At 48.7% G+C, this 18,403-nt stretch overlaps 1 protein-coding gene across 2 annotated transcripts in view; it reads right to left on the bottom strand.

Annotated features, from left to right (window-relative positions):
* Positions 1-18,403, bottom strand: part of CD40 (CD40 molecule) — a 170,341-nt gene that overhangs the window by 30,294 nt on the left and 121,644 nt on the right. For both annotated transcript variants that reach the window (XM_077459246.1, XM_077459247.1), the window contains exon 7: positions 10,621-10,679. In XM_077459246.1, the coding sequence (XP_077315372.1) occupies positions 10,621-10,679 (59 nt within the window). The remainder of the gene's footprint in view (positions 1-10,620; positions 10,680-18,403) is intronic.

The following is an 18,403-nucleotide window of genomic DNA, read 5'->3' as shown; positions in this document are numbered from 1 at the left end:
CTGAAAAGTCCAGCAAGCAGCATTATTGGGGCGGTTTGGGAGAGGTGCCCAGCCTATTGAAATGAATGCAACACGGCCCTTTTTAACACTTTCTTTGGCCACTAGTGGGGGTTAAAAGTGCCCCGCTAGCACCACTAAAACAATGATAAAGCGCCACTAAAACGAGCAGCGCTGTACCACTACCGCCCACATCGCCCCAGTGTGAAAGTATCCTTTGGTATTAGATGTGCAAACAAAAAGGTGAGACCACATCTAATACCTACAGAGAGTAATGGAAATAAGGTGGAGTTCAAAGTGAACTGTGTCATTACCTGCAGGGATTGGCATTTCGGGGGGTTAAAGCAGGCAGGGATGAAATGTGATATCAACTATTCACTGCCTGTCAAATGCCTCTGAAAAGTGACCTGAGCATGGATCACCTTTCAGAGGAGTGGCAGTGGCTCCTGCAAGTGAATACAAGCATTTAGGCTCACACTGGTGTGCTGCGGTTTGGCTGCAGTGCGGGTGTACTGGCGGGTGTCACACCCCCTCAGACTTCTTTTAGGTTACTCATTGTTGCTGCATGTTCTGAAAGTGCAGGACGTTTTGTGCACTTTCAGAACATGCAGTAAAAATGTGCATCCTCTGTCCCAGGGGCAACATGCAGGATGACTGCCAGTACACCAGCACTGCAGCCAAACTGCAGCATGTCAGTGAGAGCCCTCATCATACCACCTAGCCCTAGGAGAGCAAGGTACTGGCACAGGCTGCTAGAAAAAAACTCTTTGGCTGCAGAGAGGAGGAGCTCACTTACTTGGATGGTCCCAGCCTCCCAGGAGCCTCACTGGATTCCAGCCAACTGCTCAGATTGAGCAGAGAGCAGGTCCAGCCTCTGCCAACCAATGGTGTGGAGTAGGGAGGGGCTGGGCGGGGCTGTGCTGTGTAACACAGACTGTCAGCCCTGACATGAAGACATCGCTGGCTCACAGTACTGGACTCGGCCAGCTCAAGAACTGTGCATGTTGCGGTTTTGAGCTGACGACACAGCAGCCTTTGCCACTGCGTATCAGAGCAGCCCAGGGGGCAATTGCATCCCTGCCCCCTGGCCCAGCCCTCCCCTGGGGACACAGCAAACATGTGGAAGAAGGTGCTCTGGTCAGATGAGCCCAAAACTGATCTTTTTGACCTAAAAGCAAGACGTTATGTGTGGCGGAAAACTAACACTGCACATCACTCTGAACACACCATTAACCAGTTCCCGACCAGCGCACGCCGATGTACGTCGGCAGAATGGCACAGGCAGGCAAATGGGCATACCTGTACGTCCCTTTAATTTTGCGGCACGCTCCCGTGCTGGTCGGGTCCCCCGTGAGTCCGGTCGCGGAGCATACCCCACGATCGTCTCATGGGGTGGCTGAATGGAGAAATGCCATTGTAAATAGCATTTCCCCATTCTGCCTAGCAACTAGTGACGCTGATCTCTGCTCCATGTGATTGGAGCAGAGATCAGTGTTCACTAAATGAAAGTCCAGCCCCCCACAGTTAGTAACACACCCCTAGGAACACTTAACCCCTACACTGCCACCCACTGGTTAACCCCTTCACTGCCAGTGTCATTTACACAGGAATCACTGCATTTACAGTACAGACCAAAAGTTTGGACACACCTTCTCATTCAAAGAGTTTTCTTTATTTTCATGACTATGAAAATTGTAGATTCACACTGAAGGCATCAAAACTATGAATTAACACACGTCCAATTATATACTGAACAAAAAAGTGTGAAACAACTGAAAATATGTCTTATATTCTAGGTTCTTCAAAGTAGTCACCTTTTGCTTTGATTACTGCTCCGCACACTCTTGGCATTCTGTTGATGAGCTTCAAGAGGTAATCACCTGAAATGGCTTTCCAACAGTCTTGAAGGAGTTCCCAGAGATGCTTAGCACTCGTTGGCCCTTTTGCCTTCACTCTGCTGTCCAGCACACCCCAAACCATCTCGATTGGGTTCAGGTCCGGTGACTGTGGAGGCCAGGTCCTCTGGCGCAGCACCCCATCACTCTCTTTCTTGGTCAAATTGCCCTTACACAGCCTGGAGGTGTGTTTGGGCTCATTGTCCTATTTGAAAAATAAATGATGGCCCAACTAAACGCAAACCGGATGGAATAGCATGCCGCTGCAAGATGCTGTGGTAGCCATGCTGGTTCAGTATGCCTTCAATTTTGAATAAATCCCCAACAATGTCACCAGCAAAGCACCCTAACACCATCACACCTCCTCCATGCTTCACGGTGGGAAACAGGCATGTAGAGTCCATCCGTTCACCTCTTCTGCGTCGCACAAAGACACGGTGGTTGGAACCAAAGATCTCAAACTTGTACTCATCAGACCAAAGCACAGATTTCCACTGGTCTAATGTCCATTCCTTGTGTTCTTTAGCCCAAACAAGTCTCTTCTGCTTGTTGCCTGTCCTCAGCAGTGGTTTCCTAGCAGCTATTTTACTATGAAGGCCTGATTCACACAATCTCCTCTTAACAGTTGTTCTAGAGATGTGTCTGCTGCTAGAACTCTGTGTGGCATTGACCTGTTTTCTAATCTGAGCTTCTGTTAACCTGCGATTTCTGAGGCTGGTGACTCGGATGAACTTATCGTTCGCAGCAGAGGTGACTCTTGGTCTTCCTTTCCTGGGGCGGTCGTTATGTGAGCCAGTTTCTTTGTAGTGCTTGATGGTTTTTGCCACTGCACTTGGGGACACTTTCAAAGTTTTCCCAATTGTTCGGACTGACTGACCTTCATTTCTTAAAGTAATGATGGCCACTCCTTTTTCTTTACTTAGCTGCTTTTTTCTTGCCATAATACAAAGTCTAACAGTCTATTCAGTAGGACTATCAGCTGTGTACTGTATCCACCTCCTGCACAACACAACTGATGGTCCCAACCCCATTTATAAGGCTTGAAATCCCACTTATTAAACCTGACAGGGCATACCTGTGAAGTGAAAACCATTTCGGGTGACTACCTCTTGAAGCTCATCAACAGAGATGCCAAGAGTGTGCGGAGCAGTAATCAAAGCAAAGGGTGGCTACTTTGAAGAACTTAGAATATAAGACAAATTTTCAGTTGTTTCACACTTTTTTGTTCAGTATATAATTGGACATGTGTTAATTCATAGTTTTGATGCCTTCAGTGTGAATCTACAATTTTCATAGTCATGAAAATAAAGAAAACTCTTTGAATGAGAAGGTGTGTCCAAACTTTTGGTCTGTACTGTATATAGCAGTGATTGCTGTATAAATGACAAAAATGTCCGATGTGTCCGCCATAATGTCGCAGTCACAATAAAAATCGCATTTACTAGTAAAAAAAAAAAATTATTAATAAAAATGCCATAAAACTATCCCCTATTTTGTAAACGCTATAACTTTTGCGCAAACCAATCAATCGCTTATTGCGATTTTTTTTTACCAAAAATATGTAGAAGAATACGTATCAGCCTAAACTGAGGGAAAAAATTTTTTATATATATATTTTTGGGGGATAGTTATTATAACAAAAAGTAAAAAAATATGTTTTTTTCAAAATTGTTGCTCTATTTTTGTTTATAGCGCAAAAAATAAAAACCGCAGGGGTGATCAAATACCACCAAAAGAAAGCTCTATTTGTGGTGAAAAAAGGATGTCAATTTTGTTTGGGAGCCACGTCGCACGACCGTGCAATTGTCAGTTAAAGAGACGCAGTGCCAAATAGCAAAAAGTGGTCTGGTCTTTGACCAGCAAAATGTTCCGGTCTGTAAGTGGTTAAACATGGTGGTGGCAGCATCATGTTGTGGGAATGCTTTTCATCAGCAGGAACAGGAATTGATAGGAAGATGGACGGAGCCAAATACAGTACAAAGCAAGAGAATACAGGACAATCTTAGAAGAAAACCAGTTACAGTCTGCAAAAGACTTGAGACTGGGGTGGAGGTTCTAAACATACAGCCAGAGCTACAATGGAATGGTTTAGATCAAAGCATATTCATGTGTTAGAATGCCCCAGTCAAAGTCCAGACCTAAATCCAATTGAGAATCTGTGGCAAGACATGAAAATTGCTGTTCATAGACCCTCTCTATCCAATCTGACAGAGCTTGAGCTATTTTGCAAAGAAAAATGGGCAAAAATTTCACACTAGATGTGCAAAGCTTGTAGAGACATCCCCAAAAAGACTTGCAGCTCTAAGTACAGTGAAAGGTGGTTCTACAATGTCTCAGGGGGCTGAATACAAATGCACAAATACAAATACACTTTTCAAATATTTATTTGTAAAAAAAATTGAAAACCATTTATAATTTTCCTTCCACTTCCAATTATGTGCCACTGTGTTGGTCTATCACAAAAATCCCAATAAAATTCATTCACGTTCTTGGTGGTAACTAGGGATGAGCTTCGTGTTCGAGTTGAACATACGTTCGACTCGATCATCAGATGTTCGTTCGGCGAATTCCGAACGTTATGGGCCGTTCGCGCCAAATTCGTGTGGCGCTCACGGCCCACAATGCACTGCGCCATCGCAGTGCATTGCTGGCTCATGACTGGCCAAGCATGCACTGTGACCCCGCATGCTTGGCCAATCACAGCGCCGGCAGCGAGGAGAGCCATGATTGGCCACAGGCAGGATGCCTTTGGCCAATCATAGCTCAGGCTGTGTAGTACACGCCCCACACTATATAAGGCCGCCAGCGCCGCGGCCTTGTGTAGTGTGTTGGCGTCTGTATGAGTTAGTGGGTGTTCTGTGTACCTTCAACACAGGATACACCGATCGTTATCGGACGATTTTGCGTTCTTGCTCTTCTGTAGTGGCTGTTGTCTGCGTGCCCTGACCGCAGTATACACTGCTATATCCACCTATATAGCTAGCTATATTTCTCTTTTTTAATAGAGCTTGCAGTCAGTTGTAGGAGATTGTGCGTGCTGTCTGCGTGCCCTGAACCCAGTATACACCGCTATATCCACCTATATAGCTAGCTATCTTGCTAGTTTTAAATAGAGCTTGCAGTCAGTTGTAGGAGATTGTGCATGCTGTCTGCGTGCTCTGAACCCAGTATACACCGCTATAGCCACCTATATAGCTAGCTATCTTGCTCTTTTTAAATAGAGCTTGCAGTCAATTGTAGGAGATTGTGCGTGCTGTCTGCGTGCCCTGAACCCAGTATACACCGCTATATCCACCTATATAGCTAACTATCTTGCTCTTTTTAAATAGAGCTTGCAGTCAGTTGTAGGAGATCGTGCATGCTGTCTGCGTGCTCTGAAACCAGTATACACCGCTATATCCACCTATATAGCTAACTATCTTGCTCTTTTTAAATATAGTTTGCAATCAGTTGTAGGAGATTGTGCGTGCTGTCTGCGTGCCTTGAACCCAGTAAACACCACTATATCCACCTATATAGCTAGCTATCTTGCTCTTTTGAAATAGAGCTTGCAGTCAGTTGTAGGAGATCGTGCGTGCTGTCTGCGTGCCCTGAACCCAGTATACACCGCTATATCCACCTATATAGCTAGCTATCTTGCTCGTTTTAAATAGAGCTTGCAGTCAGTTGTAGGAGATCGTGCGTGCTGTCTGCGTGCCCTGAACCCAGTATACACCGTTATATCCACCTACATAGCTCTTCTCTAATTGAGCCATCTGCCATCTGCAGGAGTTAGTGGATGTTGTGTGTGCCTCCAGCACAATATACACTACCCAATTGCTGGTTTTCCCATCTCCCTTCAGGCTATTACCATATCTGGAAGGCCAGCAAGGAGAGGCAGACAGGCGCGAGCCGATAAAAGAGGGCAAGCAGGCTCTGTGTCTAGAGACAACAGTGCTGGTCATGGACGCGGTGCATCGTCATCATTAGCACGTGACCATGGGACACGCTTGTCCTTCTTTTCGGCAGCTGGACATGTTGAGCCGCAACATGCCAACGACTTGGTAGAGTGGATGACCAAGCCCTCTTCATCCTCCTCATCCTCTCTCACCCAGGCTCAGGGTACTAGCAAAGCAGCTGCCAACGCATCGTCTTCCCTCCTCTCAATGTCATCATCAGTGACTGCTTCCCTAGACCCACCACGTCCTCCTGAGGAGTCTCCTGAACTCTTTGAGCACAGTGTTGGGTACATGCTCCAGGAGGATGCCCAGTGTTTTGTAGGCTCTGATGATGATACTCAGCTAGAGGAAGGCAGTAGCGTGAATGCAGAGAGAGGGGATGCTCAAGAAGGACAGCAATCTGGCAGTCATGTTCCACAAGCTGCAGCATACTGCCAGGTTTTCTCCAGTGATGAAGAGGGAGGGGATGATGAGGGCACTGACTCCACGAGGGTGCCTGGTAGGAGAGAGGAGGAGGAGGAGGCACATGTCCAACGAGGCAGGATGCCCTCCGGGGGCCAGCTTAGGGGCAGCACACCAACTGAATCACACCGCAGAGCTCCGCCTGTGCAGGGTGCTGCCTCTGCGCGTTATTCTAAAAGTTCTTTGGTGTGGGCCTTTTTTGAGACGAGTGCATCAGATCGCACCGCTGCTATTTGCAACATATGTCTCAAGCGTATCTCGCGTGGCCAAAACATCAGTCGCTTGGGCACCACATGCTTGACCAGACATATGTTGACCTGCCATGCAGCTCGTTGGCAAGCGTACCTCAAAGACCCACACCAAAGAACAAAGCGGACCTCTCCTTGCTCCTCTTCAGCTGGGATCTCCAACCCCACTAGACCTTCAGTCCTTTCTGAAACCTGCTCTGAGAGGAATGAAGGGTTAGAATTAGGTGTGTCACAGCCAAGTGCTTCCGGGCACTCTGCTAGCAGTACACCCACGTCCGATTATAGCAGGCAAATGTCCCTGCCCCAGCTGCTGGACCGGGGAAAGAAGTTCACTCCCAGCCATCCACATGCCTAGCGGTTGAATGCTAGCTTGGCTAAATTGCTAGCACTTCAACTGCTGCCTTTTCAGTTGGTAGACTCGGCCCCCTTCCGTGAGTTTGTACAATGTGCGGTTCCTCAGTGGCAGGTCCCCAAACGCCACTTTTTCTCACGGAAGGCGATTCCGGCTCTCTACCGGCATGTGGAAGGCAATGTCCTTGCCTCGCTGGACAGGGCGGTCAGCGGTAAGGTGCATATTACCGCTGACTCATAGTCCAGCAGGCATGGACAGGGACGTTACCTGTCTTTCACGGCCCATTGGGTCACTCTTCTGGCAGCTGGGAAGGATACAGGACAAGGTGCAGTAGTGTTGGAGGTTGTTCCGCCACCACGCCTCTCTCTCCTCCACCCCCTCCTCTTTTTCTTCCTCCATGGCCTCTTCCAGTGCTCTGTCCTCAGAACCAGCGGTGCTCTGTAGGCGTTCCAGGGGCTAGGCAAGTACGCAGGCAAAACTATGCCATGCCGTGCTTGCGCTGGTTTGTTTGGGGGACAGGAGCCACACTGGGGCGGATGTTTTGTCAGCTCTGCAGGGGCAGGCCGAGAGGTGGTTGACGCCACGCCAGCTTAAGCCAGGAATGGGGGTTTGCGACAATGGCACCAACCTCCTCTCCGCCCTCCGACAGGGACAACTGACCCATGTGCCCTGTGTGGCTCACGTCCTTAACCTGGTGGTGCAGCGGTTCTTGGGCAGGTACCCGGGCTTACAGGATGTCCTGAAGCAGGCCAGGAAAGTCTGTGTGCATTTCCGCCGATCATTTAATGCCTGTGCTTGGCTGGCTGAGCACCAAAAGGAGTTGAACCTGCCTAAGAACCGCCTTATATGTGACATGCCCACCAGGTGGAACTCAACGTTGGCCATGCTGCAGTGGCTGCACATGCAGCAGAGGGCCATCAATGAGTACCTGTGTGACTACGGCACCAGGACAGGGTCAGGGGAGCTCGGTTTTTTCTCACCACGCCAGTGGGGCATGATCAGGGATGCATGCACTGTCCTGTCACCGTTTGAGGAGGCCACAAGGATGGTGAGCAGTGACAGTGCATGCATCAGTGACACTGTACCTCTTGTCCAGCTCTTGGAGCATACGCTGCGTGGAATAATGGACAGGGCATTTGAGGCAGAACAGAGGCAGGAAGAGGAGGACTTCCTTGCCTCTCAAGGCCCCCTTTATCCAGACAGTGTTCCTGCTATGCCACCCATCACACAGGAAGAGGATGAGGAGGAGGAGGATGATTGTGTCAGCATGGAGGTGGAGGCTGGCACTCAGCAGCAGCAGTCTTGTAGGGATGATTTACAGTCCCAAGAAACCCGTGGACTTGTACGTGGCTGGGAGGAGGTAGCTGCGGATCATGTTGTCCTTAGTGACCCAGAGGACTCCGGACCGAATGCCTCAGCTAACCTACGCTGCATGGCCTCCCTGATCCTGCAAAGCCTGCGGAAGGATCCTCGTATTCTTCGGATCAAGGAGAGGGACCATTACTGGCTGGCCACTCTCCTTGATCCACGGTACAAGGGTAAGGTTGCCGACCTTATCTTGCCGTCGCAGAGGGAGCAGAGGATGAGACATCTCCGGGAGGCATTTTAGAAAGGTCTGTGCAGCGCGTTCCCAGAGACTGGGAGGTTACAAACTCCTGGTCCTGGACAACGTGTTGCTGAGGCATCGGTCAGAAGGAGCGGTGGAGAAGGTGGCCGTCTGACCGATGCTTTCAGACAATTTTTTAGTCCGCAGCCCCAAGGTATGATCGGTTCCAGCAACCATCGCCAGCTTCTGATTTACATGGTGCAGGAATACCTAGGGGCAAGGTCAGACTTGGACACCTTTCCCACCAAAAATCCTCTGGCTTACTGGGTCTTGAGGATGGATCACTGGCCAGAGCTTGCACAGTATGCAATTGAGCTACTGGCCTGTCCTGCATCCAGCGTTCTTTCGGAACGCACCTTCAGTGCTGCTGGTGGCTTTGTTACCGATCACAGGGTGCGCCTGTCCACCGACTCAGTTGATCAACTGACCTTCATCAAGATGAATCAGTCTTGGATCACCCACAGCTACCAAGCACCTGAAGCTGATGTAACCGAATATTTTTTTTTAGAAATATCACATCCCTTCAAGACTGCCTATGCTGATGCTGAGTGACTGTCCTGTTATGTTTATTGTCTATCCTCTTCCTCCTCCGCTGATATGTTGGAAGAACCTTTTTGGTTCTGGGTGAGGCCACCAGCCCAATTTTTCTGCCCCTGTTTAACAGGGGCGTTTAATTACAATTTTTGATGCAATGCTTTGCAGCAGGGCTCATTCCTGCACTGCAACTAGAGTATATGGGAGAGGTTGTAGTGTCGTGGCGTGGCACCAGCACCAATGCCTAAGGCCCACTTTTTCTGCCCCTGTTTAACAGGGGCATGTAATTGCAATTCTTGATATAATATTTCACAGGAGGGCCCGTTCCTGTGCCCACCCAGAGTAACTGTGAGGACTTATAGTGTTGTGGCACCAGCACCACAACCACCAAAGGTCAATTTTTCTGACACTGTTCAACAATGGCATGTAATTACAATTCATGATATAATCGTTCACAGCAGAGCGCTCCAGCACCCACCAAGAGTCACTTTGAGGGCTTACAATGTTGTGGCAAAACCAACACCTTGTTCCGCCATTTCTGCAAAGCATATAGGGCAGGCCCCTACTTTCAAACATCCAACTTTACAAACATCTCCTACTTGCAAACGGAAGGAGACAACAGCAAGTGAGATGAAAAAAGACGGACGGCAAAACAAATTATACAGAGGTGATAACCCTTCCCTATGTTTTCCAAAAAGCTTAAAAATAGATTTTTTGACTGGAGCTACACTTTAAAAATGTACCAGTTGAAAATTACAAACAGATTCTACTTAACACAACAAACCTACACAGTCCCTGTCTTGTTTGCACCGCCTGTATACTGCTGTTCTGAGTATATAGGGCCTGGGGGCCACACGTATTTCATTTTTTTAATATGGGTATGGGGTTCACCTTAATATGCGTACAAGACCCAAAGGGGCTGGTAATGGGCAGGGAGGGCTACCCATGCCATTTTTCTCAATGATTTTCAACCATATTGCAGGAACCAGATATAACATTAAAACCGCAAGCAGTTTTAAATGACGTTATATCCGTTAAATGTAATTTTGTGCAGGGACTGTTCTAAACACGGGAAACACGTGGCACTTCACAGGCATACTACAGACACCCCCCAGGCACGATATTTAAAGGAATATTTCACTTTTTTTTCACTTTAATAGTCACTAAAATCAGTGCTGTCGCCAAAATGGCCATTTTTAAAAACATTTTAGGCATTGACCTATGTCCCCAAACCCTTTTTAGGACAGTATCTTGCATATTCGCAGTTAAAATTAGCACTTTTAATTTCGAACGTTCGAGTCCCATAGACTTCAATGGGGTTCTAACGTTCATACGAATTTGGGGTCCGTTCGAAAGTTCTGGTGCGAACCGAACCGGGGGGTGTTCGGCTCATCCCTAGTGGTAACATGACAAAATTGTAGAAATTTTCAAGGGGTATGAATACTTTTTCAAGGTACTGTGTGTATGCGTGTGTGTATATGTGTGTGTATACATACATATATATACACACACATACATGATGGTTTCCATTTAAAATCCACTGTTAGAACAACACAATTATGTATGTAGGCAATGAATAATAACTTACCACAGACAACATCAGCTCTGTCAGTTCCTGGACGGATTTGTAGTTGTGATCTACCACAGCTAGAATGAAGACATAACAAGTTGTGATATATTCCACATATGGATTTATTGCATTTAACCAACAATAGTCAAAGGATAAATGTGGTATGTAAAAAAGTACAAAAGTTAGTCTTCAGCGCTACACATTTTATTTTAAATTGAACTCTTGTAAGCATTTGACTTGGTACCAGCCTATTGCAATCCCCTGTATAGCGACATTCAGATATTCAGAGAGAGGGAGGGGTGGTGCTAATAGTTAATTAAGTGTGCTTCATAAAAATGTGCTGAAAGAAAAAAGCTGATAGGAGGCAGGCATGTACTGGCCATCGGGACTACCGGGAGATTCCCGGTGGGCCGATGGCTCAGTGGGCCGGTCTGGTGCAGTCCTGGAGCCGCTCCTCTCTGACAGTGAGTGATTTCGATTTCACTCCTGTCAGGAGGAGCAGTCTCCGAGATATGCTGGAGAGAGCATTAGGCTTTCTGCTCCCTCCGGGCCTGCAGGGTGAGATAGACACGGTCAGCAGACTTTCCTTCCTCTCTCCCCTATCGCTTGTTATCACATGACTGGAGCAGGCATGTACTGGCCATCGGGACTACCGGGAGATTCCCGGTGGGCCGATGGCTCAGTGGGCCGGTCTGGTGCAGTCCTGGAGCCTCTCCTCTCTGACAGTGAGTGATTTCGATTTCACTCCTGTCAGGAGGAGCAGTCTCCGAGATATGCTGGAGAGAGCATTAGGCTTTCTGCTCCCTCCAGCCTGCAGGGGGAGATAGACACGGTCAGCAGACTTTCCTTCCTCTCTCCCCTATCGCTTGTTATCACATGACTGGAGAGAGGAAGAAGAGAGGCTGCCTTTAGAACCGTGAGTACATGTGGGAGGGGGACACTCTGATGTAAGGAGCTGGTGGTGGGACTCTGATGTAACGAGCTGGTGGTGGGACTCTGATGTAACGAGCTGGTGGTGGGACTCTGATGTAACGAGCTAGTGGTGGGACTCTGATGTAACGAGCTGGTGGTGGGACTCTGATGTAACGAGCTGGTGGTGGGACTCTGATGTAACGAGCTGGTGGTGGGACTCTGATGTAACGAGCTGATGGTGGGACTCTGATGTAACGAGCTGGTGGTGGGACTCTGATGTAACGAGCTGGTGGTGGGACTCTGATGTAAGGAACTGGTGGTGGGACTCTGATGTAAGGAGCTGGTGGTGGGACTCTGATGTAAGGAGCTGGTGGTGGGACTCTGATGTAAGGAGCTGGTGGTGGGACTCTGATGTAAGGAGCTGGTGGTGGGACTCTGATGTAAGGAGCTGGTGGTGGGACTCTGATGTAAGGAGCTGGTGGTGGGACTCTGATGTAAGGAGCTGGTGGTGGGACTCTGATGTAAGGAGCTGGTGGTGGGACTCTGATGTAAGGAACTGGTGGTGGGACTCTGATGTAAGGAGCTGGTGGTGGGACTCTGATGTAAGGAACTGGTGGTGGGACTCTGATGTAAGGAGCTGGTGGTGGGACTCTGATGTAAGGAGCTGGTGGTGGGACTCTGATGTAAGGAGCTGGTGGTGGGACTCTGATGTAAGGAGCTGGTGGTGGGACTCTGATGTAAGGAACTGGTGGTGGGACTCTGATGTAAGGAGCTGGTGGTGGGACTCTGATGTAAGGAGCTGGTGGTGGGACTCTGATGTAAGGAACTGGTGGTGGGACTCTGATGTAAGGAACTGGTGGTGGGACTCTGATGTAAGGAGCTGGTGGTGGGACTCTGATGTAAGGAGCTGGTGGTGGGACTCTGATGTAAGGAGCTGGTGGTGGGACTCTGATGTAAGGAACTGGTGGTGGGACTCTGATGTAAGGAACTGGTGGTGGGACTCTGATGTAAGGAACTTGTGGTGGGACTCTGATGTAAGGGGGCTGCTGATGAGAATCTGATGTAAAGGGGATGCTGATGGGACACTCAAAACGTAAGTGGGCCGGTCTGGATGACGTCCAGGGCCGAATTTATGTCCCAGTCCAGCCCTGATAGGAGGGAATGGGCAGAGGGAGGATTTTATCAGTTTGCTGCTTCTCCTTCACTGTCCAATGAGCAGGCTGGAGGTATACAGTAGACACCACTGTACCCCTCCTACAGAGTATAACTAACAGAAATTTTAATTAAGTGATGTAATTTGCCTGGCTGTTCTTTGTGACAGGGCTGTGTAAATCTCAGGAATGAATGGATAGAAATTAAAATCCTGTGGTAGGCTCCCACATTTATTTCATATGTGTATTTACATTTGCCTGAAGTTCAGGTTTAACTTTGCTCCTTTCTATTCAAGGTTTTCTCAATTTGGGTTCCTCAAGATGTATCTTGGAGATTCTTGAGCAATGGAAAATTTCGGTCTCTTTTATACTAAGTAACCACTGATACCAGTTATGTTTTAGCTATCTCTAAAGCCGCGTACACACGTAGCCGTCTGTCCGACGTACTTAGTCTGGCTGACTTCCCGCCAGACTGTCCGTCGGACTTTCCGAACGGGCTACTTGCCCACACACGGCACTTTTTCAGCGGACTAATACGGCGTACTAAGTCCGCCGTACTATCCGCCCTACTTTTGAAATGAACGGACTCGCCCACACACGCGGAGGAAAGTCCGCTCATTTCGAGCGCGTCTCCAGGTAGGCGGGGCCCGCGAAGGAGACGTCACTGGCCCCGCCGCCTGGTATGGACTTAAAAGGAACCCCAATGCCGAAAAAAATCGGCGTGGGGGCCCCCCCAGGTCCACATCAGACCCTTGTCCGAGCACGCTACCCGGCCGGCCAGGAAAGGGGGGACGAGCGAGCGCCCCCCCCCCTCCTGAGCCGTACCAGGCCGCGTGCCCTCAACATGGGGGGTGCCTTGGGGAAGGGGGGGCCGCGCGGCCCCCCCACCCCAAAGCACCTTGTCCCCATGTTGATGAGGACAAGGGCCTCTTCCCGACAACCCTGGCCGTTGGTTGTCGGGGTCTGCGGGCGGGGGGCTTATCGGAATCCGGGAGCCCCCTTTAATAAGGGGGCCCCGGATACCGGCCCCCCACCCTATGTGAATGAGTATGGGGTACAATGTACCCCTACCCATTCACCTGTGAAAAAAAGTACAAAAAAAACATAACACAGGGTTAAAATATTTTATTGCACAGCTCCGGGTGTCTTCCGTCTTCGGGGGTCTTCTCGCCGGACTCCTCCGCTATCTTCTTGTAGCTCTTTTGCTAGCGGAGGAGCCTCTTCTTCCGACTTCGGGGGTTTTGTCCCCCTCTTCGGTTCTTCTGCCGCCGCCGCTGCCGCCTTCTGTTCTTCTGTTCTTGTCTTCTTCTTCTTCTTCTTCAGATGTTGCCTCGCCGAGTCCTCTGCTCACAATGACGGGGAGCGGGCACGCGGCGACTTATATAGGGACAAGGGGCGGGGTCTTCGGTGGATGTCACATGGGTGGATGTCACATGGTGACCCCGCCCCCTTACGATGTCACAGTCCCGGAGGATGCTGGGACTGTCGCCATGTGACATCAACCCATGTGACATCCACCCATGTGACATCCACCGAAGACCTCGCCCCCTGTCCCTATATAAGTCGCTGCGTGCCCGCTCCCCATCATTGTGAGCGGAGGACTCGGCGAGGCAACATCTGAAGAAGAAGAAGAAGACGACGACAAGAACAGAAGAACGGAAGGCGGCGGCGGCGACAGAAGACCGGGCCACCGCCTGTAAAAGAGCTATAAGAAGGCGCGGTGGCCCGGCAGAAGAACCAAAGGGGGGACAAGACCCCCGAAGTCGTAAGAAGAGGCCGGCGGCGAGGAAGAAAGCCGGACTCCTCCGCTAGCAAAAGAGCTACAAGAAGATAATGGAGGAGTCCGGCGAGAAGACCCCCGAAGACGGAAGACCCCCGGAGCTGTGCAATAAAGTATTTTATCTCGTGTGTTGTGTTTTTTTTGTACTTTTATTTTACAGGTGAATGGGTAGGGGTACATTGTACCCCATACTCATTCACATAGGGTGGGGGGCCGGTATCCGGGGGCCCCCTTATTAAAGGGGGCTCCCGGATTCCGATAAGCCCCCCGCCCGCAGACCCACGACAACCAACAGCCAGGGTTGTCGGGAAGAGGCCCTTGTCCTCATCAACATGGGGACAAGGTGCTTTGGGGTGGGGGGGGGCGCGCGGCTCCCCTTCCCCAAGGCACCCCCCATGTTGAGGGCACGCGGCCTGGTACGGTTCAGGAGGGGGGGCGCTCGCTCGCCCCTCCTTTCCTGGCCGGCCGGGTAGTGTGCTCGGACAAGGGTCTGTTGTGGACTTGGGGGGGACCCCCACGCCGATTTTTTTCGGCGTTGGGGTTCCCCTTTAAGTCCATACCAGGTGGCGGGGCCGGCGGCGTCTCCTTCGCGGGCCCCGCCTACCTGGAGACGTGCTCGAAATGAGCGGACTTTTCTCTGGGCGGGAAAAGTCCGCTCATTTCAAAAGTACGGCGGACTGGCATACACACGGCCGGATTGTCCGCCGAAATGCGAGTCCGGCGGGAAGATTGGAGTGCAACACGGCATTCTAAGTCCGCCATACTTTCGGGTCAAAAAAGTATGCCGGAGGCTACACACGGGGGGATTGTCCGGCGGACTTGAGTTTGCCGGACTTTTCCACCCGCTTGTTTGATCATGTGTACGCGGCATTAGACACCTTTCACATGGGTATTGTTGGTGCCAAAAAGAACGGAAGCCTCATTTTTACACATCTTAGCCACCTGTCAAAACTTGCAAATGGCTGCCAGGCAGCCCCATACACATTTTCACAGCCGCAAGACTTTCAATTGCAAGAAAAAAGTAGGGTGGGGCAGATCTAGTTTATGCAGTTGTGGTGTGGTGAAGAGGGATTTCAGTGTGAAATCCCTCTTCAAACAGTTGTGCAGGAGGTGACATATTGCCTTCTGATCTCCTTCTTCTCTTCACTGACCAACACCATAAAGAGAAGTCTTTCCACTCACCGCAGTTGTAAGGCTCATTCTTCCTATTTTTCACCAGTGTAAGAGCATTCTTCCTATTGTCCACCAATGTAAGGAGGATTCTTCCCAGTGACTACGAATGTAAGGAGCATCCTTTCCACTGAGCAACAAGCAGGGTGAGAGCAGGTCAGGGTGACAAGGTGGTTGTCATGCCCTCCATGTTCCTCCCCCCGTTGGGCACCAAGCAAGGAGAGGCCTACTCCAGGGCGGGTTCTTCTGGGCTATGTTAGGCACCGTGTACAGGGTCGCCTTGTTCACATGGGGTACCTTTATTTTGTGCCGTCTTCATCAATGTCCTGGGACAAAGCTGAGGCTGTTGTGGGGGAATGCTCAACCTTAATACGGACCTCTAATATTAGATCTTAGAGATAAACATATACCATGCACACTTGCACTGCAACTGTTCTCCAGTTAACTCTTGGGTCCCCATGTCAATCGTCAATCTATACTTTCTCTGTATTCTGCATTTAGGAGCCTTGTTCACATCCACCTGTCCAGCGTTTACCACTACTACCCCTAATAGCATACTGGGCCCCACCGTACATTCTACACAAGCTCCACATGTGCACATAACTTAACTCTTGAGTTTCTGTACCTCTGCACAGGATGGGAACCTCTGCGGCGCAAATCTGCTCTCGTTGCATTGGGAGACAGCACACCATTGGAAGGAGTGCTGACAAGATCTCTCTTGCCTCTAGAGGCCCTTCAACCTATAATGGTACATGCTACCAACAGGCTGATTGTTAAACATCTGTTGGCCGTGGTAACCACTTGTCTTCCCATTACTCCACTCCACCCAAAGTCTTCATACCCCAGTGTGTTAAGACCCACTCGGTGAACAATGCCAGTTACTTTCAATACACCTGGTTGAGTAACTTCAGACCAGGCAAGGACAACATTTCAATGCCTTGCTTTAGAAAGTGCAAAATTAACATTTCAATGTATAACATATAAGTACAGGGTCTTTCCTAAGTTCCTACTCCTAGCTACAGGCTTGTGTTGCCCTGGTATGCCTGCAAAGAAGAGGTCCAGCAAATATAGTCCTTCAGAGGCACTCTCATGCAGATTTAAGTCCTCTAGAGACATGCTCTAGTGCTGGTGTCTTCGAGGCGAACCTCAAGATCAGATGACTTCACATCCTGTTGGTAATAGATGGCCTCCTTCTGCTCCTCGCGAGTAATATTCTCTGTCTCTCTCCCTCACAGGCATCGGTTTCAGCTCTCTCTCTCTCTCTCTCTGGCTCTCCACGGGGGGGGGGGATCCCCAAACTCTCCCTACTATAGCTAGCTCTCTGGGGGTTCACCATGTACTAGCTGGACACACAGAGAAGAACCCGCCAAAAACCAAAGAATCGAGAAAGGCATTACCTCCTATCCTCCTGGGCAGTAACTATCTGGCTATTTGAACATGTTACATGTTAAGCATGTTACAAACATGCTAAGCGGTAGCTATTGTAAGGTGTTCCCAAAGACCTAAAAGTTATTTCAAGGATTCCTCCATGTTAAAAGAGTTTAGAAATTATGGGTTATTCTAATAAAATAAAAAATTAAAAACACTGCACTTAACCAGCATTGCTGCACTAGAACGTGATCAGCACACCATACATATACAACACCGAATAAGGCTAACAGACATTAAAGCCAATCAAACTGATATATGCTTTGCAGCCATGAAAACACATACATACACTCTGCCTCCATCTTAATTTGTGACGGGAATAACTTTAATCGACTGATGTTTTATTAACCAGTAGGCCTAAAGCAAGCAGCATTACTGTTTGGTGCAATTTATGCATTTTTGTTCATCTGGAATTCCTTTGAAGGAAATTAACAGATTTAATTTATGTAGCCGAAACAGGTTTTCTTCATTAAAAAAAAAACACACACACGCATTTATATCAAATAGCCTATTTACTCAACACTTTGCAATTAAAGAGCTATCTTGATTGAGTTCTTCAAAGTTAATGCTGCCTGTAGCTACAACATTTTATTAATAAATGAAATGGAAACTACTATTTATAATTTATATTTATTATATTGCCTTCCATTTACCAATGTGATATCAGAATGTCATTAAGAATCACTGAAAATTTCTCTATCTATTAATTATTAAAAATATGTAAACAATTGTCTTTTATAATTACCAAAAACATAGGTTGCAGTTGCATTTGCACCCTTCTACCTGCTGGATCCAGGCTGGCTATACTGCGCTTACATTAGATCTAAACCCAATTACTAAAATCATATTTAAACTTAAACACGCTAATGTAATTTTAAAAATTGTATTCACTCTTTTTTTTTCAACGTCTTCACGACCAGTCATTGCAATGAAACAGACCATCAGAGCACCTTTTTCTCTAATTGGACATTATAGACATCTTTATCTGTTTTGTACATGCGCATGCCAGATGAGCTCACAAAGCCTGTGATCATGCTTGTCATTAGACAGTGCAGATCACAGACAAAATCAGTCAGAGTGGCTCCATGCCTTGTGATCGCTTGTGATCGCTGTGAGCAATCGCATGTTGTAAACACTGGCTGTGATCAGCAGCTAGCCATCCCCTTCCTCTTACAACTTCCACACTTTACCAGTTTATTACCTCACGCCGCATACACACAATCAGACTATCCGGTGGGTTGTCTGCCGGACTTTGCAGTGGAGGTCCGCCGGACTTTCTGAATGAGCGCACCTGCCCACACACGACTGGACTTTTCCGATGGACTAGGTCCAGCGGACAAGCCGCCGGACTATGTCGGGG

The sequence above is a fragment of the Lithobates pipiens genome, unplaced genomic scaffold (assembly GCF_037356315.1).
Source record: "Lithobates pipiens isolate NorthernLeopardFrog02 unplaced genomic scaffold, aLitPip1_a1.2 Scaffold_28, whole genome shotgun sequence".
Taxonomy (NCBI): Eukaryota; Metazoa; Chordata; class Amphibia; order Anura; family Ranidae; genus Lithobates; species Lithobates pipiens.
The sequence above is the reverse complement of the archived record's forward strand: the minus strand, read 5'-3'. Positions and strand labels throughout refer to the sequence as shown.